This window comes from Nicrophorus vespilloides, unplaced genomic scaffold, assembly GCF_001412225.1.
Source record: "Nicrophorus vespilloides isolate i.1.1-1 unplaced genomic scaffold, Nicve_v1.0, whole genome shotgun sequence".
Taxonomy (NCBI): Eukaryota; Metazoa; Arthropoda; class Insecta; order Coleoptera; family Silphidae; genus Nicrophorus; species Nicrophorus vespilloides.
The window spans coordinates 109,739-136,124 of NW_017095683.1; the positions used below are offsets into that span (position 1 = coordinate 109,739).

Consider the following 26,386-nt stretch of genomic DNA (forward strand, 5'->3'; position numbering starts at 1 on the left):
GTTGTTATTTATTCTTAAAGGTCAAACGTATTTTTTAATTATTGATCATTGAACATAATATTAAATACAATTTCATTTCATCGAAAAGTCCGGTTTTAAATCCAATAATTATGGATATTGGAAACATAGTAATTAGAAGATTTAGTTCACTATAACTAAAATAAAGAAGAGAAGATGAAGTCCATAGGTAATTGTAAAATATATTTTGTTGAAAAATTATTAAATATTTAATTTAACTGCTTTAAAATTTATTGATATAGAAATCATATTTAATTCGTCAATAGAACAAAATATTAAAGACAATTCCTTTTAATCAAAATACCTCAAATAGTCCTATTTAAAGAAAGTCGAGAATTAAAGATATTGGAAACATAATAATTAGAAGATTTTGTAAGAACTAAGTGAAACAAAGAACAGAAAACGAAGCTCTTGGATAATATATTAACATTTACAATCCCTATAAAAAAATATTTAAAGAAAAAGTAAAATATTTAATTTATTTTTTTCACATTATATTTCATTTATTTATGAAACTCAATCTTATTGTTTGATTATTGATTGTCATATTGAAGCAAAATAGTCCTCGAATTGTCCTATTATAATAAATCAAAAATTATAAACATGCTAATTGGGAGATATATTATTATTTAAATAAAATAATAAAAGAAAAGTCGTGTAAATATCAAACGCATTATTTAATTATTGATTTTAAACTTGAAATAATAATTAATGTATCGATAAATAAAATAAATTTAAAATCAAATTTCACTTATTCCAAATACCTCGAATAGTCCAATTTTAAGAAGTTGATAATTATAGATATTTGAAACCTAAATTTAGCAAATTTATGATATAAATGAAAAAAATAAGAAAAGCTGAATTGCTAATCGGTCAATTTGACCTTTTGACTTTTCAAATCTAAATTTCGTGGTGAATTTTATATATGCCCTTTCTTCCGTTACTGTATTTTCGCATAACATCAATTTCAATCAGATATTAAGAAGTAATAGTGAAAGTTTTTAAGGTATTATAATATTTCGTTCGATCCCGGTCAATTTAACCGTGAGTAATTACTTTTGTCCAGTTAAAAAGGATAGGAAAGCATCGCATTGTTGCATAATTTACCATAAACTTGTTTGTTTATAATATTCAAGACGTATTTACTGGAAATATGATTTGCTTAATAAATGATTTATCTTTGAAAGCTTAATATTTTTATTTTTTCTTCATTAAGCTAAATTATTAATAATTACTTGTTAGAACTTTTAGAATGAATTATTTATATAGTAGGACAATTTGACCCAGTAAAAATTTAAAAAAACGAAAATATATATTCCAATTCTAATCCTTACAGATGAAATCATAAATTTATTATAGAATCCATTTCATATTCCAAATACATAAATTATATGCCACAACACAAATGACTAAAAGGTCGATTGATCAACGTTTTTAAACCATAAATATTATTTATGTGTTTGGTTTGCAAACAAACTGTCATTAATAATGATCAATGCAAAAAAAAAACAATGTATAGTTAATCCGAGTAGAAAGTTATCCAAATTACATATTTGTGAAACGTTTCGTAAAGAAAGTTTCAACATTAATCTATCCAAGTATTGAAATGTGCACTCATCAATCACACATTTCGATATAAATTACCATACAAGTCAAAATTTAATAGTGCAAGTAAAATTGAAAATCAATATACTTTTATTGTGTAAACTTTATTGTCCACCTTAAATTGTCATATAATCAATTTTTTGATCACGGAACGACAATAATAAACTGTGAAGGGAAAATTGATTGCGACAGAAACAATGGCAAGCTTTTACACTTGAACGCGATGAAAGTGCGAAAAGAATAAAAAAATAAACGGAGGTAAAATAGAACACAAGGTGCAGCAAGAAAAGGCGAGAAAATGTACCGGAAAATGAACTAGCGTCCGAGGGGAGCGGAGGAAATAGTTGCGGAAGAAAACCGGTAGTTAAATTCGGTTTCGTTTTGTACCCGTCTCGTAATTGCTCTTCAAAATACACCTTCTTCAAGCAGTTAACTTTCTTTTTATCCTTCTTCAAGCAGTTAACTGCTTATGTGTTGAATTTTCCAAACGATACCAAAAAAAGAAGTTACTTATTGAAGTTCTTTAATAACATTCCTATTTTAGAATATATTTATTAAAAAATGTACACTTCCAAAAATAAAAATAATTAAAAACAAAACTTTACAGTATACAAATATAAATGTTTGTACCAACCACTGTATTTCGGTTAATGAACAGTTCGGACTGTGAATAAATTTTATAACGAACACTTCTTCGTATTAGTAATATAAAGGTTAAGCTGCTTATTAAATCAATATTCGGTTAACGAACATCTTCAGAAACAAACATCTTCCTTGAACGGATTGTGTTCGTAAACCAAATACACACTGTATATTTATTATTGATTGAAACCATTAACAAATTTAAATAAACATCTTATAATTTCTATAATTAACAAAAAAAAGTTAGTTAAACTATGAAAAATAACATGTTTCAATGATATAAAATATTAAAGAAAAACATATTAAACAACATCAACCCAATTTGATATTCATGTACAAAGAAACAATTAATTATTTGAAGTAGTTTAAGAATCTAATGCTTTTTTTTTTGAGAGAAGAGCCAATTGCATGTTCAAAAAAAAGTCTAAGGAGCCGCACATAGAATTACCATAGTTTTTTTTACTAGTGTAATTAATTTTGCTAAGACAGCTAGGAGCCGCAATTTATCATCGAAAGAGCCAGAGCCGCGTACTGACGATCCCTGTTCTAATGTATCAAACTTTTTTTTTTATTATTATTTATATACAATTTCTACACTATTTTATATTTTTTTTTATTATTCTTTTCCTTATATACCCCTCAGCTTCGGTTCTTTCGGTACGCTCCTTGGAACCGGTATTTTAAGCGGGCTTGTTGTCTTTGTGAATATTTATCCTCTCCTTTTTTTCTCCTGTTGTCCATTCTATAGTCAGTTTACTATAGTCAGAGAACGGCACCTTCGCTATTTTTATTTTTCCTATCATTCCTTTTTGGTTTGTGATTACGTGATCTATTATGGAGTGGTTCAGATTGGAGTTCCAGCGTGTGTAGTACTTATTTTCTATTTTGTTAGCTATGTAGCATCCCTGTTCTTTTATAGTGTTAATATAGTCCCTTGTTATCTTGTTTGTTTCATCCAGTAGATTAATATTTAGATCTCCCATTACTGTTTTTTCTTTTTGCTGAAAATTCCATTTGCAAATAATTTGATTATATTTTATTATATTTGTAAACCAGTCTGACATTAGTTTGTAGTTCGCTCATTCTGACTGTTATTATTTCGATATTTTGTATTCTTTTATTTGACACTATTTCATAGTTTATATCCTTTTTTATATATATAGATACTTCACCACCTCTTCCTTTTCTGCAACTGTGCACCGCACTGTAACCACCAAGTTCGTATTGTGGAAGATCCTCCTCCCTCAACCACGTTTCAGTAAACGCCAAAACATCCACCTTTTGTTGTTTTATCATTATCTCCACTTCGTGCTTTTTGTTTCGTAGTCTGCGGATATTGGTTGTTGGTTATTGGTTATTTGCTATGCTTCTCTGGTCTCAATATTTAGGTCTCTTATTTTTCTGCCTCTGTTCTCTGCCATGTCCAGGTTTAAGTGTTTAATGTAAAACTAAATACAATATTTTACAATAAACAATATAAAATTATTATAAGATATAAAATATATTCAAAACGTAAGTAATTATTTTTATTTCTAGTTTTTGCTATGAAACAATATTTTATTTAAATATGAAATTATTCGTAGTAAAAAAATATTGTAATTATTATATTTGCATAAAGTGTACTTTGTTGCAAGTTTGCATTTTGATATAAAAAACGAGGAATATATTGATTTAATATTCATTGATTAAACTTTCGAACTGAAACCGGGAAGTTAAATTGACAAAAAGCGGAGAGACGTTAATTTGTGTTAAAATTTGATGTTGCAAATTTAATTTTGATACCCCAACTTAAACATCACCCAAGCATCTATTATTAATTTAATGTTAAATTCATTTATAAATAAACGCAATAGAGCAGTTACTTTCTGTATAACGATTATTTTGAAACCTGCATATTAATCTAAAAGAAAATAAATTGTTCTTTCATAAAAATAACGAATTGATAAAAAGTTTAGAATATTTATACATATATAAACGTGAATATACATAAGTGATATGTCTTGTATAGTTAGAGTACACACTTTTCGCAGTGTGTATTTTCCTATATAGATATGTGCACTAGATATTTTAACAAGCACGACAGAGTCTGTATGCACTTCAATCTTATTACACCTCGGGGAGTATACATAAATGTTTTCAATTGTTTTTGCATGCAGTTACTTTTAATCTGTATGTTTTGTTTGCATTTGATGTACAGCCAACAAACATGTATGCAACAGCAAAGAAATGGAACATATATTCGAATTACAGTTGTAATAATATTTATTTGTCATTTTCTCTGAACGAAGCGACCTTTGTGTGTGTGTGTTTTGTCCGGGGTTGTATAAATGTCACGGGGTGTAAAACGGCACTGCAGTTAATCCCCAAGTCGCATTAAGATTTTAGTTGACACACAAACATACACCCTCATATACATACACATCAACGTATATATATACATTCACACACGCTCTCAGTCGTCGAGTTACGATAATGACGCCGGGCGTCGTTTGTTGCATAATAAATTTAAATACCGCACCAACACCACCTAGACTTAGCCACGCCACAACTGATGTCGACTGGTTTCCCCCAAAGTGAAATGCATTCCACTTCAAACGCAAACGTCCAGAAGTCATCAAGTATGCACAAATATAAATGCGCATTTAAGTGCCGTTTCGGCTACTCAGGTAAATGGTAATATATTCAATGACATAACCAGATTTGCAAAATAAATTTAGTAAGTCTCAAGATGAGTCTACAGAATATATATACAGTTCTGGTGTCCTAAAATGATCAAGTGTTCTCAAATAATTGTGAAGTATATTAAGTAAGTATTTCTTGACAAGTAACTGCTCTATTTGATACGTGAAAAGTTTGTTGTCAAATGCCGAGCAGAGTGTACATAGTATTTTTTTATACGTCTGATGTCCAATCATCAAGTATGCACAAATATAAATTTGCAGTGTACTAATTAATCATTACTTGACAAGTAACCGCTCAGGTCAATACTTGACAAGTTATTCATTGAGTATTGTGTATTATTAAGTATCGAGTAGAGTATGCAGAATATATATTTACAGTTCTGATGAAGTCATTAAGTGTTCTCAAATATATTTGTGAAGTATATTAAGTAATCATTAATTGACAAGTAACTGCTCTGCTTGATACGTGACAAGTTATTTTGTTAAAAGTCGAGTAGAGTGTAAAGAGTATTCGTTTACACTTCTGATGTCCAAGAGACATCAAGTATCCACAAATATAATTGTGCAGTATACTAAGTAATCATTACACTACAAGTAATTACTCTGCTCCATACATGTCAAGTTAAGTATTAAGTAAAATATACTGCATAATTAGTTTAGACTTCAAACGCTTAAAATACATCATACATATTTTTGTACATTTAAGTGCGTTTTCACTCTAGTAAAGTCATACTAACAACGTACGTTATTTAACATTCATTCACATGCTATTGAACAGCAAAATATAAAATTATTATTTATTTTTTTAAATAATTTATTTATGTTTTGTTGAATATTTCATTGTTTTTATTTCACGCTATTGATTTTGAATATAAAACTATATACTTCAATATTATTAAAAGCTTCATTCTATTTGAGCATAAAAAAAACACCAAAATATTCAATTTATTTATTGAATACAATTACATAACGTATGAATTAATATTTCACCGACTGCAGCAATTTACCGAAATCCCAATCATGCTATTACAACATTATGAAGCAAAACACATTTTTTTTGCAATAAAATATTAATTTTAAAGACTTTTTTATCTGTAATTATTTATATGATTTTATAATTATTGCAATCAATATTTGATTTTATCGTTGTTTTATTTATAGTTAGTTATAAATAATGATCATTTCAATGATAATCATTGTAGCATGATAATCATTCTAGTTAAAGGATAATCCGGGTAAGTTTCAATATGAATGGAAATGTTATTTATAGTTATTATAGAACAATACGTGTATTTCTAAACTTTACATCATAGACAAACATTTTCAAGAGTAAATAATGTTAGATATGTTGGATAAATAATGCAAAACTTCTTTAATGAAATTGTATGTTCATACATACATACCCGATCGACGTTCATGAATGTGTATATATTTTATGTGAAAACATCGGACAACAAGGGAACAACAGCTAAGGGAAAAAGTACGTAAAATGTAAAAAGAAAGCGAGAGAAAAAGCGAAGAGTTTCTTTTATTATTTACGCATCTCTACGGAGCAGAACTCTCCCCCCTTCTTAAATACGCTAAGAAAACGAAGACTACGTTGAGAATAAAAAGGACAATCCTCGCATTCGCCCTTTGTTCCCATATATACTCATTTTTTCTTCTTCCTCCGTTTTCGCAGTTTATTGAAAAATAAAGTCTGATTTTGTGCGCGAACGAAAAATCCCTGTTTACGCCTACGAATGACATAAAAGTGTGCAATAAAAAAAGTGTAATATCTGTATTATTCAAATTTATGGTGAATAAAATAGGATGCAGGAAGAAGGAGCATTTCCATAATTGATGTAATTGTGTGAAATAAAGCGTTCGGATGTGTAGAAATAATATTAGGTTGCATCTCGTTTCAGATGTAACAATTGAAGCAAAATGTTCAACGAATTAATTCAATCAATAAAATTCAATTAAAAATACATGCTATGAACTACAAATTTGTAATTGAAAAAAAAATATGAAATTTGTAATCAATACTTAAAGTTGACATCAGCTATAAATAAAACCAATTTTTCTACAAGCACTAATTAATTTATAAAATCTATAGGATTCCATTTTAACGTTCATTCAATAAAGTTCATGTTCAATTAATTCATTCATTAAAATAAAGCATTTTTTGAAGATTTTTGAAAAAAGATAACAATTTTTGAAGTAACATTCAAATATAAAATATTTTACTTATACAGTAGTCAACCGATTAATGAACGTCCGAATTGCGGTCAACGAACATCGTTGCAAAATATTTGTATGTTTGTACAACAAACACATATTCGGATAACGTACACCATTAAAGTACGACGGTTGGTTAACGTGGCAGAAAAAAAAACATATTCGGATAACGAACACTTTGCAGTACACTACATTACAGTAAATTGACGATCGGTTAACGAACAACTCGGAATACGAACATCGATTTTGAAAGATTTATTTGTTTGTACAATAAACACATATATGTATAACGAACAGTTGACAGTACAGTACATGTCAGCAAATGGATGATCGTTTAACGAACAATATAATGATTAACATAATACAAATTTTTGAAATTTGAAGTTAAATTGATATTGGACGACATACTTTTGTATGTGAAGAAAATATATATATATAATCATTATATATTATTTTCGGTGCAATTTCGTTCTGTCTTAAGACTCTCGATGCTTTATGATCTATTCGAGGAGTTATTTACTTCCTCCAACTATATTTCAATTGCATTTCCACTAGAAACTTATTGAAGCTTCGGAATGTTATATTTCACTAAGCTATTGAAATGTGTCTACAATTGTCACTATTTAATATACTTTATTAATAATATTCATCCATAAACGAAAATATATATTTACACCTAATTCCAATAAAATATTTCGTTAGATTGTCAAAAAATGCTGAAAAAAAATTGAACTATTTATTTAGTTATAAAAAAACTAAAATATTTCTAAGTATAATTTTAATTGTCAATGTTTAATTTACTTCTTAAATAATATTTCTTATGTAAACAAATTTCCAAGAAAATATTTAGTTCGTAAACTTGTTTTAATGTTTTTATTGTTCATTGTATTTTTTACTTAAAATATAAAGAATTTAAGCCAAATGTTCTGAATTTTCTTAATTGTATTGCGTATATAGGAAGTTTTCATTGTTAATTAAATTGTTAAATTAGAAGAAGAAGAATATTTTTATGTTCGGACAAAGAACATATGTTCGTATAATGTACATTTATAGAATTTAATTTTATGGTAAATTTTATCTATGGTGATGATTGGTTCACGGATATTTTGAGATGTTTCAACATAGGGTCTAATAATTATAACAAATACTAACTTTATATAGCTTTAATAAACTATACTGTTAAACAATTTGTAAATACTGCGAAATAAAAAATAAGAACAACTATGGGTGACTGTTCTTAAAGTGAAACTACTAAATAGGCGATTTTTTAAGAGTAATGGAAAGAGTATTTATTTTATATATAATATATGAAATAAAATGTATACAGTTTATTTACTTATAAGTAAATGTTCCAAGTAAAAATGTTAAAAAAATATTTACAAAAGAAGGTAATTAATCATAATGCTAGCACGACTATGAAATAATATGTTTTATATATATTTTTTATATTACATGAATACTTTTAGTCTAAAGGCGCATGAAAGTCAAGCATTAACATATTTGTGTAATGGTTCTTTCGCCACTGCATTTACATAATCCCATTACCTTTAATGTAAACGTTATCCACGAAATGACTATAGAACTGGCGCCAAGGCCCATCAAAAGCGAAGTTAAGAATACTCGTTACAAGTTAGTAACTAAATCAATAGAACAAGTCTTCACTTCGATATTGTTTTAAATTATAAATACTTGATATAAAAGCATAAATGTATAGATAATAATAAAATTATCTTAAGATAAATATGAAAAGCTAAAGTTAACTATTGGAAATCGCTTGAGAAGTGTTGAAGGATATTTTTCAGGGCGTGGTGTTTTATGTGTTCCTGCGGGTTTACGGTTAAGGAAATAATAAATTCTAATTAAGTATAACTGATGGTGCGAAGGGTGTACTTACGTGCACGTGCCGCCGTTCTTGCATATATCCGGGGTGCAAAGGGAATTCGGTCCTTCCGAACACTTCGGCCCTTCGTAGCCATCGAAGCAATCGCAGCTGAAGCGCCTGCAACATACACATTGACCGTTTTATTACAGAACCATTCCCAAACCATCCACATCCCACCCGCCGTCAAAACCAAATTACAAATTATTACACTTAATAGACCCTTTGATCAAAACCCTAAAACACGTACGTCTGTGTGTTAATGTCATTTGGAATTATTCAAGCTGACAGACGTATTTAAACGATGCTCATAAATGAGTTCTAGTAATTTTAGTGCACCTCAAACCTGCATAATTATTCATTCAAAACTAACACTATAATTAACAATCTGCACAGTCTAGTGTATAAACAATTAATTAAACCATTATTGAATAACAAATTTAATTGTGATATAATTGTCCTAAGCTCTCGCATATCTCCAAAAGCTCGTATATCTGCATTTAATACGATGCGCGCGCATTTATATTGGAACATATTTGATATGCGCATGCGTGACTTCGCTAATAGAACTTAGTGTAGACGTAGCATTAAATAGAGTGGTTCTAATTTTATAAATTACTGAATAGTACTAAATTGGTCAAGGTTTATATATCTTTATTTAATCAAATTCTATTATAGCATAATTTATATTCAGTTACTAGTAGTGTGGAGATATCATTAGTTAAATTATTTATATAATGCGCGAGCAATTCCAATTGAAACACATTTATGATACGCATGCATTGCTAAGAGGAAGCACCAGTAGTTGAAGTAATGCTAAATTTACAAATTAAACATGAAGCATTACAAATCCTTATTCCAAAGAATTAGTTTATTTAAAAGTAATAATTTGTTAGAATAAAAAGCATTGTTTTATCAATTCTCGGCAGTAAAAAAAGAACCGGAATAAATGTTTATACGTGTTACTGCCTAACAAAAATATTCCACTATATAACAGTTAGTGTGTGACATTCGGTATAATCAAATTATATTGTAACGAAATAACAGGCAAAAAATTGGAATCAGGTCAGTAATGGAATAAAAGCACTGAATATTCAAATTAAATTAGTGTATTTTCCCATTTGCAATATATACATTTTATGATTTTTTTTAGTTCATTTACTGTTTTCAGACAGGGAGGGCCCAGAGTGGCGGATAACAGAACGTAAATCCGACATTATTGACATGAGTGATGTATAAACTGTTCGATGGTCAGTCACTCTCCTACGTGCAATTTAGCTGTTGATACTATTATCCTGGTAATTCTCAGTATTTCATTTGAAAATGGCCCGCATGTACATATAACGAAGTAAAATACGCTTTTAATTAATCGTAATTGAGTGGCCCAGATGCGCTAATAGTAAACAAACAAACGGTAGTCAAAGGTTTCAAATAATTAAATTTGTCGTTTGATCTGTTACGTGTTAGTTAACGTTTGAACAAAAAAAAATGTATAAAATGATAGATAACGTCTGCTGCTTTCATATAATTAAATTATATCATGTATTTAGCTTCAGTATAGTATGAATACTGTAATATTAATCTACAAGTCGAGAAGCTTGTACACATTTATTGTAAAATTTAATTTTATGGTAATTTTTGAAGAAAACTGTCGAAAAAATGTACGTTTGTATGAGTGTCGAGTACGTTCGTGCAAATGAATTGACACCTATCTACAGAAATTAGTAGTTATATTTAGAAGGGAATTCAAAATCCGATTATAAAATATTAAATATACTTAAAATAAAGTAATTGGTATAAATATTAAACTTGAGTTATCTAATAAGTTAAATTTCTTGTTGTTATCAAAAGTTTAATAACTATGCAAATGTAAGGAATTTATAAAGAATAATACACTCTTAATTATGGATTATTAAGTATACCAAAATACTTTAAGTAATTATATTTCTTTTGTTTCCTTTTTTTATATTACACAAAATACTTTTTTTCCTTGCAGTTGGAAATGCCTTTTGACAGATTAATTAGAGGCGCAGAAAAGTTTTGCTTTTGTGCGAGCGGAGACTTTCATCCACTCTCTACTTTTCGTAGCTGCTGAAAAATTCAGTTCGTTGCGCGCGCGAAGACCAGTAAAAAAGTTTTTCCTTCTGCGTTTTTAACGTTAACAAGATAATGCGGCGTGGAAATTTATGCGGAAAGTCTGCCGCGCTGCTTAAAGCAAAACGTTTCCTTTGTGAATTTTCCACTCGCCCCCCAACCACTCTTCGCACAAAGTATACGAGCTTTCTTTTCTGTCTCCCGTCGCGTCTTTGTCGTGTTGCTGTTGCTGTTGTTACGCAGTTTCAGCCAACTTTTGAATAATAAACAACCTTGTTTCATTAAACAATGCCTGATTGCATTATAATTAGATACTTTGATTGCCATAAAACATCATAAATTAAAATTAAATATCATCAATAAGTTGTATGCAAGTTTATAGCTTTTATTAACTTCATACTCTTCAATTTTGTTAAGAAACAACATTAACTTTATAATATATCCACACTACGTTCACAAATCTAACATCATCATTAACTGAAAAAAATAAAGTGATCACTCACATAACATACAGTATTTAACGTACGTTCGATAATAAGTACATTATTTAACGCACATTCGTTAATTTGTACCTTTCTTAATGAAGGTTAGCTAATATGTACATTAAAGGCACATAATGATTACGGTGATTGATGACAAAGTGTAAGTTCGTATAGATATTGAACACGTTTGTACAAATATGGAGTACTTTCGTTCTACCGAATAAAAACGTCATGAATTCAAAATATAATCCTATTAACGTACTTTCGGTAGCATTTTATAGAATAAATGTACGTAAACTAGATGTAAAATTTCTAAATCGATAATGTATTACTATAGAAAATAGGACTTTTCTAAAAATTGTATTCAAGTGCATATCGTTCGACAATACGTACATAAAAGTATACATTACTATATTACTCAAATATGTGTTAAGTTTAAAAACTGACTAAGTTAAAGCACATAAAAATTACGGGGTTTGATGGCAAAGTCTACGTTTGTACGAACTTCGAGTATGTCCATATGAATATCGATTATTATTCAAATATAATTCAATTATCGTACTTTCACTGACATTTTATAAATTAAATGTACGTTAATTCTTAATCATCAATAACATATCATTCAGATTTTCCTAAAAATTATACATAAAATCTTGAGAAAATAAGATGGAAAAGTTGAAGACTAGCCTTATTAGTTTACTAATATGCTTACGTGTAGTGATCATAACAAGTCCCAGTGAAACCACAATCCATCATCGTGCACCGATCCATTCGAGGTGGGCCAGGACTAATTTCATAGGTGATGTTGAAACCATAAACATCGAGCAGATGATCGAGCACCCGCAGATGAGTGCTTTCAATGGTATCCAGCTTTAAGGTTATCACGAGATAATCCTGTTTACTTTCGATCACGCTCACTTTAGTCACATTAGTTTCAGTAACCGTATGTATATCCCTGCCATTCAGTTGATAAGTGGAATCGTAGATCTGGTATTCCTTGAAGGATAACCCTTCAAACACGAACAGCTGAGTGAAGTACACCTTGATCGTGGAATTCGGAGATGTCACGTGCTGGGCGTCGATGATCCACTCGCAGTGAATCGGAACTGGGAACTTGTTGGGGAAGTTGGGGGATTGGATGACACCCCGGGCTGCCGTGTGCGTTCCTCCGCACCGTGGCCTCGATATCACTGATCCCGGCAGGAACAGGAATATGCAGATTATCCACCACATTATATTTGTCCTCCAAAACCCACTTCTCCCTTCACTCGCGGTATAACACGGTTCCCGGATCCGGCCGGCTGCTTTACGAGCAAAGTTTTCCTACAACACCGAACATCTCACGTACACTACACTTCACCCCTCACATTCGCCCACTCTCTATCCTTTTATCTCTATCCTCGTCTACCTGCAAAAGAGAAAATACATGTTTCGTATAAATATATGCATACAAACAACAGCAGACTCGCTTCCCGCTTACTGTCAACATTTGCATAACTAATTCCTTCTACCCCAATTTAACCCCCTGCACACTAAGAGATTTAATTATTTATGATTGAAGACATGGATTACATTATGGATTTACTAATAATAGTATTAGGATACTAATTAAACCTGATATATTTTTATTACTAACAATGAAATATTTAATTATTTACATTATAAACTTATTTCTAAACATTACAGAACAACATATGTTGTATATCTGTAATTGAAATATTGATAGCTACTATTAGTATACTAAATATTAGCACATAAATAATCCAACCCAACGCACAATAATATTAGTAAATCCATACCACAATTATTTTATTCCTTTGTTAGACTATAAATATTTTATTAAATGAACAATAGAAATAAAAGGCCAATTGTTAAATGTAAAAAAACGCTTAACTTTGTCTACTATAAAATAATGTAAGTTCAACAGTATCATGTATATTTATGATGTTTTAAAGAAAAAAGTATTGAAACTTTATAGAAAAAAGACTCAAGACTATTTATTATATAAGCAGATGATTGATTTGTGTGGCGATATTTAAAATTTTTGGTATGCTACATTAAAATTCCTTTAAAAATACCTTGACAATGTAATATCTAATGATTTTTTTTTTACTATTTTGTCCACTTTTTTTAAATTTAATAATTCGTAAATAAATATTCACAATATTTCTAAATTTTAGTCATTTTTTTTTATATTGTTCAATAAACAATGCAACAATTTTCTATTACAATAAAATTTATATTGTACTATAATACACAGCAAATTTTTCAGGTCCCCATTTTGTAAATTATAAAACATTGAAAACATTGAACATAAATATTTCAATAACAGTGGACATACAGTTCGGAAGCTTGATTCAATTTGGAATCTATGCAGGTATGATTTACACGAATCGAATCCGGGAATGGCCGTCAGCATTCGTCATTCGCAACGCTATTTTTATTTTACATTTTTTTTTCTGGATTTTAGTCAACGTTTTATTCAGTTTCGACCTTTTACAGTTAAACCGCAGACTGCAGTAAAACAGGCATATCGGTAATGCGATTTATCTTTGGACAGATATGTATTTTGGTTGTGTTACAATGGGACTGGATTTATCCCCAGATGGATAGAAATGCATTACCGATTGGAAGTAAATCGGCGGAGGCGCCGGGCCCTCCATATCCAATAAATGAGTAATGCTGTTTATATTCGAGCTAGTCGAGCTTTTTATTAAGCGAATATCCAGGCTTTTGGGGTTGTTGTGGGGATGGTTTGAGATTCGTTGCCCGTTATTTTTCATCCCCGGGCTATATAATATTTGTGGCATTGATAGAATGCGACCGTATATGTTATTTGTCCTATCTATCCTTCCCGATGTATTTCGTCCTGAACTAGATTATATACTTCGACGATTTGACCATTTTCTTTGAGAAATGCGATGAAAACTAGCTGAATAAACGCAAATGAAAATGTGAGAAAATAGAAAAAGAAATTATATAACATAATCATTGGCTAAACAAATATGTTATTAAGAATGAAAAACTATTAATTAACTTTATAGAAATAAGCCACAACTATTAAAAACAGCTTTTGCGATAATACCTACATTATTTAACACACGTTCGATAATACATACCTTAAATAATGTAAGTTCGACAATATATTTATGATATTTTATAGAATAAAATAATGGGAAAATAAGAGAAATCCATTCATTATTTATTTAGTAATTATTTAATTCCAGGTTTTCACGGAACACCTGTTAACTTTTACATAGTTTTAGGTGTTAAGTTATGCCAACATTTCTCAAAATATATTAGAAATAATATTAATACATACGCACTACTTCTGCAAATCTTATATCATCATTGCATCTACTGATTACGAGTTTATTGTGAAATTAATTTAAAAAGTAAAGCATTGAAATATGTAAAGCATTGAGCATTCTATAATACGTACATTAATTAACACAAGTTGGATAATACAACATATTAAGACGTTAATTTATGATAAAGGCATATACATAACGTACATTATAATAAACTTTCCATAATAAGTAGCTATATTAATGTACGTTAAATAATATTATAAAATATTAATATATATGTGTTGATACATTCACGTACGTTTGATAAAACAATTTACATTCGCATATCGTACATTCGATAGAACGTATATTATTTGACATTATGTTACATATTATGAAATTAATTTATAATTGAAATATAAATAATAAAACTACATTTTTTAAAGTAATTTATATCAATAATTATTACAATGCTCTTTTATTTTCAAAATTCCAGAAAAAGAAAACAAAAGTATGCTATAAATAAAGAAATAAATGAGATTAAGGTAAAGGTTTCTGTTGAAAAATGCTATTTCACCAGTCAGACTAATCGAAAAGTAGAAACGACATGTTTCGTGTTATGATTTGTGCCTGTTTTTCGTTGGAGTTTTTGTTTCACTCTGTTCCATGTATTTTTTTCTGTTAGTATTATTTATGGTAGTCTAATGCCATGAGGTTGGTCAGAGTCGATAATTTTCGGTGCGGAAAGTCAAGCGCACAGCTATCATAACAATTCCCGGTGGTGGCATGTGGCGACGCCGCAAGGGATTACCCTCTCCCGAGGAAGAAGGAATCCGGCGTAGCGTGGAAACACTCCCTCAACCCCCCTCATACACAACAGTTGCAGAAAAAAAGGGGTCGACGGATAAAAATGTAGTGGGGAAAAATGGTTTACAGATGCAGAAAACGTTTCTACCAACGAGTTTCTAAGATTAAGGAAACTCACAACAATCAAACCCCATAACATTAAGTAGTATTAAAGAGAATTCAGTGTTAGTTTTTTCTATACATTTTATATGTTTCTTTAAAATTATTCAGTCTCATTTATAATGAAATAGTTATAATATTGAAAACAATATAATTTGCATAGTACGGCTTCGATCAGTCCGGATTGACTATAATCCGAATTGAAAATTTCATAACAAACTAAATTTTAATTGAGTTAAGTAAAAATTCATTCCAAAGAAAAAAAATATGTTTATACAAAAAATTTTAAATGTTTTCCTGTATACTAGTGATTGTATTACAACAAATTGGGGTAAAAGTGATTTCATGTGGTAATAAGGGCGTTCAGTTAAATTATCCATAAAAAATAGGTAAATAGATGACATCTATTTACTCCCCCATCATAATGGGGTAATTCCAGCATAATTTAATATATTGCATAAAAAATCCCCAACTTCTAATTCAATTAATACATAAAAAATAATTATGAAAATAACAATGGTTTATTAATGAATATAGAATTGATATTACAAAATTCTAAAAAACTACCACGTAACCATAGTCATCCAAATATTTAGTTAAGTTAATTGATCTTATGAAAAACAACTTGTTACCTAATTTTATATTTGAATTACAGAAGAGTATAAAATTATTCATTTCAGTTGAAATAATCAAATAAATTTTAATATTAATGTGAAATTAATTTAAACAAATAAATTCAGTCACAACCACAAAAATACTGCTTTTTATAACAATTTAAATTAAATAAATGAAAAAACATAAAAAAATGCATAAAATGCCTAAATAGTAACTCAATGATTGACAGTTTATTTGAAATTGCCATGTTGATTGACAACTTGATTCTCAACATTTACTCTGATGTATTCCATGGGACAATATTCAGAATATCGCTTGGGGATGTAGGATAAGTGTCAGCGATTGACAGGTATAAGGAGGGAGAGATTTAACGAACTAGAGAGAGGGAGAGAAAAAAAGCTTTCCTAAAAAAGATACTAAACTTCAGATTTTTTACAAGTCGGACAAACTTTATTTATACAATATTTTGCGAAACATTTAACAGTTTATTTTTGATAAAAGATTTATAACATTGATATAATAATATCTGATTTATAACGGTTTTTATTATTTTTAAGTTTTTGTGTTATTATTATACAAGAAAACATTAAATACCTAAAGAAATAATTATGTATTCATAAATTTATATTATCTAAAAAATCATCATCTAATTCTATTTTTTGCATGTTTTTTTTTATTCAAAAAAAAGTTTGAACATGAGTAGTTTAGACTAAATTTCATTTACAAGTAAATCCAATTAAAAAATATTTTCCGTCTGTGTTACGTATAAAATAAATATAGAATACATTGTAATAAATCAAATTTCGCTCGTTTTTGTTTAACGAATTGTTATAATTCAATTAATTAATTATATGGAATACAAGTAAATAATTGCGTGAAGTATGCACGATTTAATTTCGCTGGAGCAAATAACTTATTAATCTTCATTCCAATTGTATTTAATTCGATTTATTTTCATTTACGAAAATGCACGAATTTATTTTAAATATTAAAAAGGATATCTATTATATTTTCATTACACTAATTTTTCATACATTTTATTTACATATAAAATCAGAATGTAATATTTATTAATTATTGATATTACTATTACAAAAAAATGGCTTATCAATAATAAGTTTTAGTTGCTTGATTTTATAAATATAAGTTCATAATAGTTCATTGTAAAGATTTTTTTTGTTATAATTTCTCTTAATGTTTGTTTATTTATATATGATAGTTATAATGAACATTACTATTAATTAAGGATTTTAAAAATATTGGAAATATGCAATAAATTATGTTTAGAAAAAGAAAATTAAATTTTGACTTTCAATTATCAAAAATTAAGGATTTGAATTTAGTTAGTAGCCTTCTGGTCATATTTGTGTCCAGTAAAGATATTTAATAATAAGGATTTTAATTCGGAGAAGGATAAAATTATTGTTAATCCTTAAGAAAATTTAACAAGTATATAACAAACGATTAGGTGAGAAAACGAGATAATTTGGGATTATACCACATGATTAGTATTAAAAAACAGTAAGTCATTAACAATAATTGAGATTCTTAATAAATATTAATAATATTTATTAGTCACAATCATGATTCATATTGAGATTCTTATTAATCCGAAAAAGTTATGATAATTTGAAAAAAAAATACAAAATTAATCCAAAAATTTAACAAGTACATAACAAAAGATATATAGAGACCATGATAATTTGGAGTAGTACCACATGAGTTATATTTGGGAAAAGCAACAAAAGTTGAGAGATTATTACTAATCCAGAATGGTTCTGAGGCTTTGCAATACAAATTTATATGAGAAATTCAAAGAACGAGATCGTTTGGAGTAGTCACATGTAATTAGTGTTAAAAACAGGAAATCATTAACAAAAGTTGCGATTCTTATTAATCCGTAAAAATGTGGCTTTGCTTGATGAAGTTACAAAATGGGATGAAAAAGGAAAAAATAATTGTAACGAGAATATGGAATAATATAAATAGAATGTCGAGGTATTCCATAGGAATTAAAATAATGCCCGCTGGGAATAGAGGAGTTCTGAATAGGTTTCCAAGCAGCGAACAAACAGGAACGACGATGCAGCATAACATAATGATAACTTTCGGAGTCGACGGCGGCAGTGGAGGCGGCGACGACGGTCCCACAGAAATCGATGAATGGTTGAGATTCTCGGATTATCCGTGCGTTCGCCCATAAAAAGTTCGCGTCACGTACGGTCTTTATTGAATACCGGAATCATCATTTACTTCCATTCAATTTCATTTAAATGCACCAGCCAATATGTTTGTTATTGGGGGTTATTTTCGCGTCAGGGTGTTGCAATTCACACGCCGTGTCTTGCATATAATATAACATGCATGCATCTTGCAGATTTCTGGAGGTGGTGGTATGGCTCACATCCTGTTCCACCGATACACGATTCCTCACTTATCCCGGGAAAACGATGGAAATCGCAGGAGATCTTAAAGGGAAAGCATGTCGCATTTCGAAAATAAAACGAACATATACTTCGACGTCGATATCCTCCACATCCGGTTACTGGATTTTCTGTGGATATGAATCGATACGACAATTTTATTTACAGTTGTCTACGTGCATATTTCTTTGTGAATATGTAGATGTTTTATATAAACAAAATGTAAAAAAATTAGGTAATTTAAGCAATCATAAAGGCACAAATATATCATATGTATCATTTGCTATAAGCTATAAATGAATAAAACTTACGCTTATGCAAATTTTTTTTTTTGATATTATTGATAGACGCATACTTTTCTTCCTTTCATAATTAGTTTCTAGATTATAGTTGAAATTTGATATTCATATTTTTGTCGCACTTTTTTATGAATTATTTCACTACAGGGGATTTTATTATAAAATAGTTTGAAATTAATACAAATTTATAATTCTTAAATAAGTTTTCGATTTTTTTTTTGTAATAAATATAATTATTAGTAAATACATTATTTCTAATTATTTAATTACTTTTATACAAATTAATTCAGGAAATTGTTATTAAACTTTATTAGGAATTATATCTTCACTTGAGAGAGACTATGTCCAGTATTTCATCTTCTACGCCAGTGGTTATTTAGTCGCTGAGCAATTATTCACACCCAACGATAACATACATAACTCTCGTAAACCGGTTATATAACTTATTGTTCTCAACTCTATTGTTTTGACTTCATCTGAAAGTGATTATGAATCTCTTTTATTTTTGAAAGATGTTATATGATTTAGAGAATTGTATAAAAATATATAGAAAGTAAAAATATTTCCTATTTTTTGCAATATTCTTAGTTATAGTTGAAAAAATCGAATAATCATAAAATATCTAAAAAAACGTGTCATAGTTTTTAAGATATAAAACCAGGACCTCTTTTCAAGGACTTCAAAACAGCACAAAAAAAGGACTGGACTGTAATCGGGGGAAAATGTACAAAACAAATATATGTTGTTTACTATTTCTTTAGAATTAATTTTGCTAAATTAAAATTTAGTTTGTTTTGAAATTTTCCAAACTTATTAATGGTTAATCCGCACTGATCAAAACCGTACTATGCAAGATTTATCAAATGTTTTATTAATTATATCAGCAAACAATAAAACATGTAAAAAGTGTAATAATTTGCATAGTAATTTTAAAAACTAAAAAATATTATAATTCTATAAATAATTGATATAAAAAACATAAGTTTCTATTTATATTAATCAAAAGAGTTGTAAATAATTTATGTATAACAATATATTGAAAGAATTTTTAAAATAATTTGAAAAAAATTAAATGGGTTAATTTGGGTTAAAAATTAGAATAACTTATATATTTTTATATTACAAGTTGCAAAATGAAATCAAAAGTATTTTTTTTTATTAAAACGTAAATGAACGTAATAAGCAGAGTCTTGTCTAATTAAGCAAGAACAAATTGAAATAATAAGTAAAGATAATAATTTTATCCTTAACCTTGAACTACTCGCCTCCTGAAATTTCTCAGTAGTGCTCGCGCGGTGTATTTTATACATAATACATTTATTATTGCCAGACGGAGTGCACAAATGATTCTATTACGACATGAAAAAACTATTTCAGGCTAACTAATGTTATTTTTATTAGATTCATAACTATTTGTAATACATTAATATAATAGTTGATATAATAAATTTTGAAACAGAGTTGTCGTCATTGCACTCTATATATTCGTCAGTTGAGGTATCAGCATCGTGTGATAGGAAAGTGCACAAAAACAACTTCTTTGTATTGTATCAAAACAATTGTAAACACTTTCGGCATAGGTTACGCTAAGTGTCACATGAGGGAAAAAGAATATAGATATGGTATAATTTCTTAGAACATTGGTGCAAGTAAGTAAAGGTTAATTTGTAAAAATATAATATGAATTAATATGATCCATATGCGGTTAATCGAGTAATTAAATTAAACGTAAATACAATGTATTTTCAATGTTGAAATCATACAAAGTAGAAAACAATAAATACAATTGATGTGACCCTCAGCTCATTATAAAATTGATAGTTTTGTCTTTAATTTGCTACTAAAATAGATTTGAATGAAGATGCATTGAATTGAAATAATAATTTTAGCAACTTAATACAATAGAGACAAAGGAACTATGAGCACCAAATAAAACCAACATAAGATGGCAACCATTATAACTAGATTTTCTTAATAACTTAATAACTATTTCAAAGCGAAATTTATGACAGTATTATAAGGAAAACATACAATGGAAGCTTGTCACAGTCCTATAATTAGCATACAATATATTTAAAATTATACTTTAATATTTTTCTTTCATTAATATACAAAAAAATACATTTACACTATTATTTTTCATTAGATTATTTCTTATTATTTAGATTTAATAACAACAATATTTAGTGTAATAATTACAGAAAATACAAAGAATAATTGTAATTACAGTAATACCTCACATAGTGCGGTTTATGATTTGCTATAGTCAGGTTTGGAAACAAACACAATTTTAATTTTAAAAAATTAGTTCACAAAATTATTTTTTTTTAATAAATCATCTTTTTTTCTCTTCTATTTAGTTTTAACTCATCGATTAGTCCATTTTGAAACAGGTAATCGATTACCGAAGTATTGCTGTATCTATTAATATTGCATAGAACTGTAGGTATATACGCAGTATACAAATCTTTTATAACAAATTACAAATGTAAATGTAGTAAATCGTAAAAAAAAATATGAAATGAATGTTTTTTCAAGCATATGTTCGGGTCATATTACATTAATAATAACAATAATTTAAATCGGAGAATAAAATTTCGGTAAAATTTCCTATCTACTTTCACAGACCCAAAACGTGACTCGAATGTAACGGAATATTTCATGTGTTATCTCCATTCCACGTAAGTCTATTATATGAATTAATTTGCAATATATCTTTCTAACTTATTTTTTTACTCCTTCCTAGTCCATAAATGAAAATTTAGTTTGTTTCATTAACATATTATTGTTATAACAGGGGTCAGAATCATATTTGAAGCAAAAAGCCACTGGCCTGTTAAAACAAAGTCTAGGAAGCCGCACGTAGCATTAAAATTGCTATTTTTATTAGTGTAATATAGCCACCACTGTGAGTTAAGAGCCTCAATTTCTTATCAAAAGAGCCTCTGATAGCTGCATTTTGATCACCTCTGATTTATAATATTTAATAAAATTGTTTCAGATTTACAACAATAATTAATGATAAACTAATTGTAACCTAACCTAAGTGTAAAGTGAATATATTTTATGACATATGTTTTACTGAATGTGAATTTGCTCAGATTACTACTTTATACGATAAATTATTAATTTTGTACATTAATGGAGTGGATTTGGTAAATTTCTAGTTAGTAATTTAATTTATGGTATTGGCCTTTGCTCACAACTAAATATTTAATAGCAACGCACAAGTAAAAGCAATGCACTTAATTCAATTAACGTTCATAAACTAAGTTAACTAATTACATATATTCAATACAAGTTGCTGTGGAAATCTTAAACGGAGATTCTCAAAGAAAATATAATATTTCTTTGCGTTTGACTTTGATATTTGAGAATAGTTAAAAGAAAAATTGCAAAATGAAAATGTGTCAATTTAAGTGCAGTGTTGGTGCACCTTTAATATATGTTTCATTCATTTTTCCATTGTTCTGAAAATTACAAAAGTAACGTCACTAAAACTACTGTAAGTTGTGAACTAAACGTTAGAGTGCCATGAAATTTTGAAAGGCGTCGTCTGAAGTTTGGAACTTCCTAAAAATCAAATGGATTTGTCGATATAGGCGCTATCTATATGTCATCTTATTGAGTGAGGTGTTATGTAACATTGAATGTTCAAATGCTTACATTTTGTGTATTAAGAAAATTAATCACATTTCAAGGACAAATATTCATATATTATATAAAATAAAATACAGCAGTACATCGCATAGATTGATAAAAAAGGACTATGCAAAGTATTCTTGTGTTTAGTTCCTCAATTAGTCCAGTTTCAAACAGTCCGGGATATAGGCCAAACCACACAATGCAAAGTTTTGCTTTATAATGTAAAAATTCTACAAAAATAGAACGGATTCATAACTTTTTTTTGAGATTTTCACTATCTATTCAAAAACGTTTCTCGAAAAAAATACAAATACGAATTATGGTCCAACGATTTGTATCTTTTAATTGATTCAAATGGGATTGATTGAGTTAATGCAAATGTCANACCGGATTAACTCCGTTGTTGGGTTGGACAAACTACAAAAAAAATGGCAAATTTGTGGTATTTACTCATACATGCCAAAAAAATACAAATTCGGTGACACAATATTTGCTTTTGGTTTTAATCCATTATAAGGATCTGCAGGGATTATTCGGTGGAATTGAAACTTGATTTGATATGTCGAACAACTGTATGGTATTTTTTTTTTCTAAATAATCAATACAGAACAGTGCAAGTAATTCATTTCGCCAATGTTTGAATCCGGACTAATCGAGGATTTTAAGCTTAAAAATAAAAATATCAAAATTAGACTTGACTTTGTTTAATAATCAATGAGAATGAATTTTCTGAATAAAATAGTTATAAAATATTTTTGTTTAGTAATTAATTTGTGGTTTTAATTGAAATGTCCGGTTTGATGTATGTATTTTATTATTTAAGTTACTCAACAGACCACACTTTGACCATAAACAGGAATCTGAGGGTTGATCTCTAAGCTCAATGTTGTCAGTCTGGTCATATCGATTTAATCAAATGGAACAGCACGAATAGATGGATTAATTCGGTTTACATATATATATCTTACTAGTAATACCATTATGGTAGCATTGCAATATTAAGATAAAAAAAAATATTCAAAAGCTAAAAATTATACTGTAAATTGAAATTTATAAGTTTTTCTTGGGCGGAAAGACCTCGGTATGTATGTTAAAATTTATTTATGTATAAATTGTACTTTTTTTCTCTTCTTCTTATGTATCGATGTTTGGCCAATAAATTATTATTATTATATTTAATTTTTTCTTAATTTTTGTATAAAATACAGTAAATAACTCTATTAGTCCTTTTCGACAGTATTTTGATATTAAAAAAACTAAATAAAGATCCTCTTATTTATTTAATTTATTATTTAAAGTGATTGTTATCGCAGATATCTTATTAGTAATTATAGCATTAGTTCTTTATGAAAGTTTTCCTTTTATTGAAAAATGCATCAAATAACTTGAAATGCAAACAAAGTAAAGATTCACTTATATATATAATTCATAACTTTATGGATTAAGATGATTTCTAATCACATATGTTATATTATTCTTAATACCATTATGGAATTACTCAGAAAATTACTCGAAGAGTCCGGTTTTCATTTGAATATTTTTAATGTAATAAATAATTACAAAACAAGACAATTATTGAAAAAAAAATGTAATTAGTAGAAATTATTATTACAGTACATTAATTAGTTAAACAAATAAAACCGGACTATGCGAGGTTTTATTAAAATAAAGTTTATAATCAATTATGACATATTTTCTTCAGTTTTTACTTGAATATTTATAATATTCTTAGAACAATTATATAGAGAATTAGAAACAAAATGTTATATATTAGAAAAAATATATATTTTTACAAAACAATATATTATATCAATTCTACTGCATTATTGAATACTCATACGATGAATTTCGCCAATCTAAACATGAATCATATATCCTGTTCCAATTGTTGTGTATAGTTGATGTACATTCATATCATTTATTTATGTCTGAATGAAATCAATATTACATTTTCGATATTCGTTATTTTTTCGATTTTGTTATTGGCATAATTGAATATTCGGAATTTTATTATTCACAGATATTGATGCAAAAAATATGTTTTTATGGAATTGTGAAATTATTTATTAAAACTTTGTCTCTGCCTCTATTGTATTTATTGAATCTGTTCCAATTTTGATTTATATATAAATCATGAATTTTGTTTGTGATCCATAACTATAAATGATTCAGCATGTACAGATTAAAATGGAAATATACAAAAATAATTTAATTGTTTTTTGTAAATATTTTTATAAATATTTTGTTGTAATGAATATTTTTCTTAATAATAATTAATCAATTAATGTAGTCTTAGTAATTTTTTCCGCTTGATGAGATTTACATGTTATAAAAATCATACATAATTTTACTGGTATTATTTAGTGTTTTTTTTATGGAAAACTTAACTATATCATTAAATGATAATTATGTAAAATTTTAAATAAAAACATGTGTCTATTGAATAATATTTATAAAATTTTAAACTTTGACTACATAAATTTATTGTAAAATAGTCCATATAGAAATAACTCATTTAGAGCGATTTATAAATATATAAAATATTGATTGAAAAAATGTTTTGTTTCTTTTGAAAGCTGCACTATTTATATAATACTAAATTTGAAGTATACAAGTATAGTCATCAAAAATTGATATAGCAATAACTCACTTAGTCCGGTTTATAATTATATCAAATTATGATTGAAAAATTGTTTTGTTTTTTTTGTAATTATTAAATTATACACGGTTGGTAATTTAGTTTTATTGTTATTACAGTTTTCAAAAACTTATATAGAAATATATAAAGTTTCTAGATTAATAAATTATTATTGAATACTTTAGTAATATAATTTAATTAATTTTTGTAAATATTTGTATAAATATTTTTCTTAATAATAATCAATCAATTAATGTAGCCTAGTCATTTATCGGTTTGATGATTTTATCTATTAACAGGTTGGACAATATCATTCTGTCTTTAAATTATTTCTTAACTTATTTAGTGTGAGCTGTATTAATTTAATTTGTCTGATTGATTCCTTTGTTTTTACTGTATTCATGCAACATGTAATTAAAAAAAAAACTAAATAAACACAGCTATAATGCGGAATAATAATTGTGACACTATTCCTAACAAGGCAATAGTAAATTATCATGTGTACAATAGATAAATACGAATAATGGATTCGAATGATCTTTGGTAACTAATTTTAATGGTAAGGAAACATTCATTATGCTTCCCCCTTCTCATGTTCTTTCAGATAACAATTTTTTGCTCGTTAATGGGAATAGGAAGCTCCATTCTATTATTAGGGGTCCATCGCTCGCCTACACCAAATTCACTGGAATTTATGAAATACCGCTACGAAAATGTTACCGAGGCCTTAGCTAACTTTTGCCCTGCCAACTTCCTTCCTACGGCTGTGGAAGCTCCAACGCTATTCTTAAACTTCCAGTCATAATTACATTAGAGAGAGGGGAAGACCGAAAACCGCATGATTGGACTTCTGCTAGTTCTTCTCAAACCGCCGTCGACCATCTAACAA

General features: G+C 28.1%; 1 protein-coding gene across 1 annotated transcript in view; it reads right to left on the minus strand.

Moving 5' to 3' along the window:
• LOC108559677 (suppressor of tumorigenicity 14 protein-like) overlaps positions 1-26,386 on the minus strand; it is a gene marked incomplete at its 3' end in the record, with an annotated part of 155,975 nt that overhangs the window by 102,817 nt on the left and 26,772 nt on the right. Inside the window, exons 2-3 of the mRNA XM_017917024.1 lie at positions 12,334-13,029; positions 9,061-9,165 (exon numbers count right to left, since the gene is read on the minus strand). Of these exons, the coding sequence (XP_017772513.1) occupies positions 9,061-9,165; positions 12,334-12,854 (626 nt within the window). The remainder of the gene's footprint in view (positions 1-9,060; positions 9,166-12,333; positions 13,030-26,386) is intronic.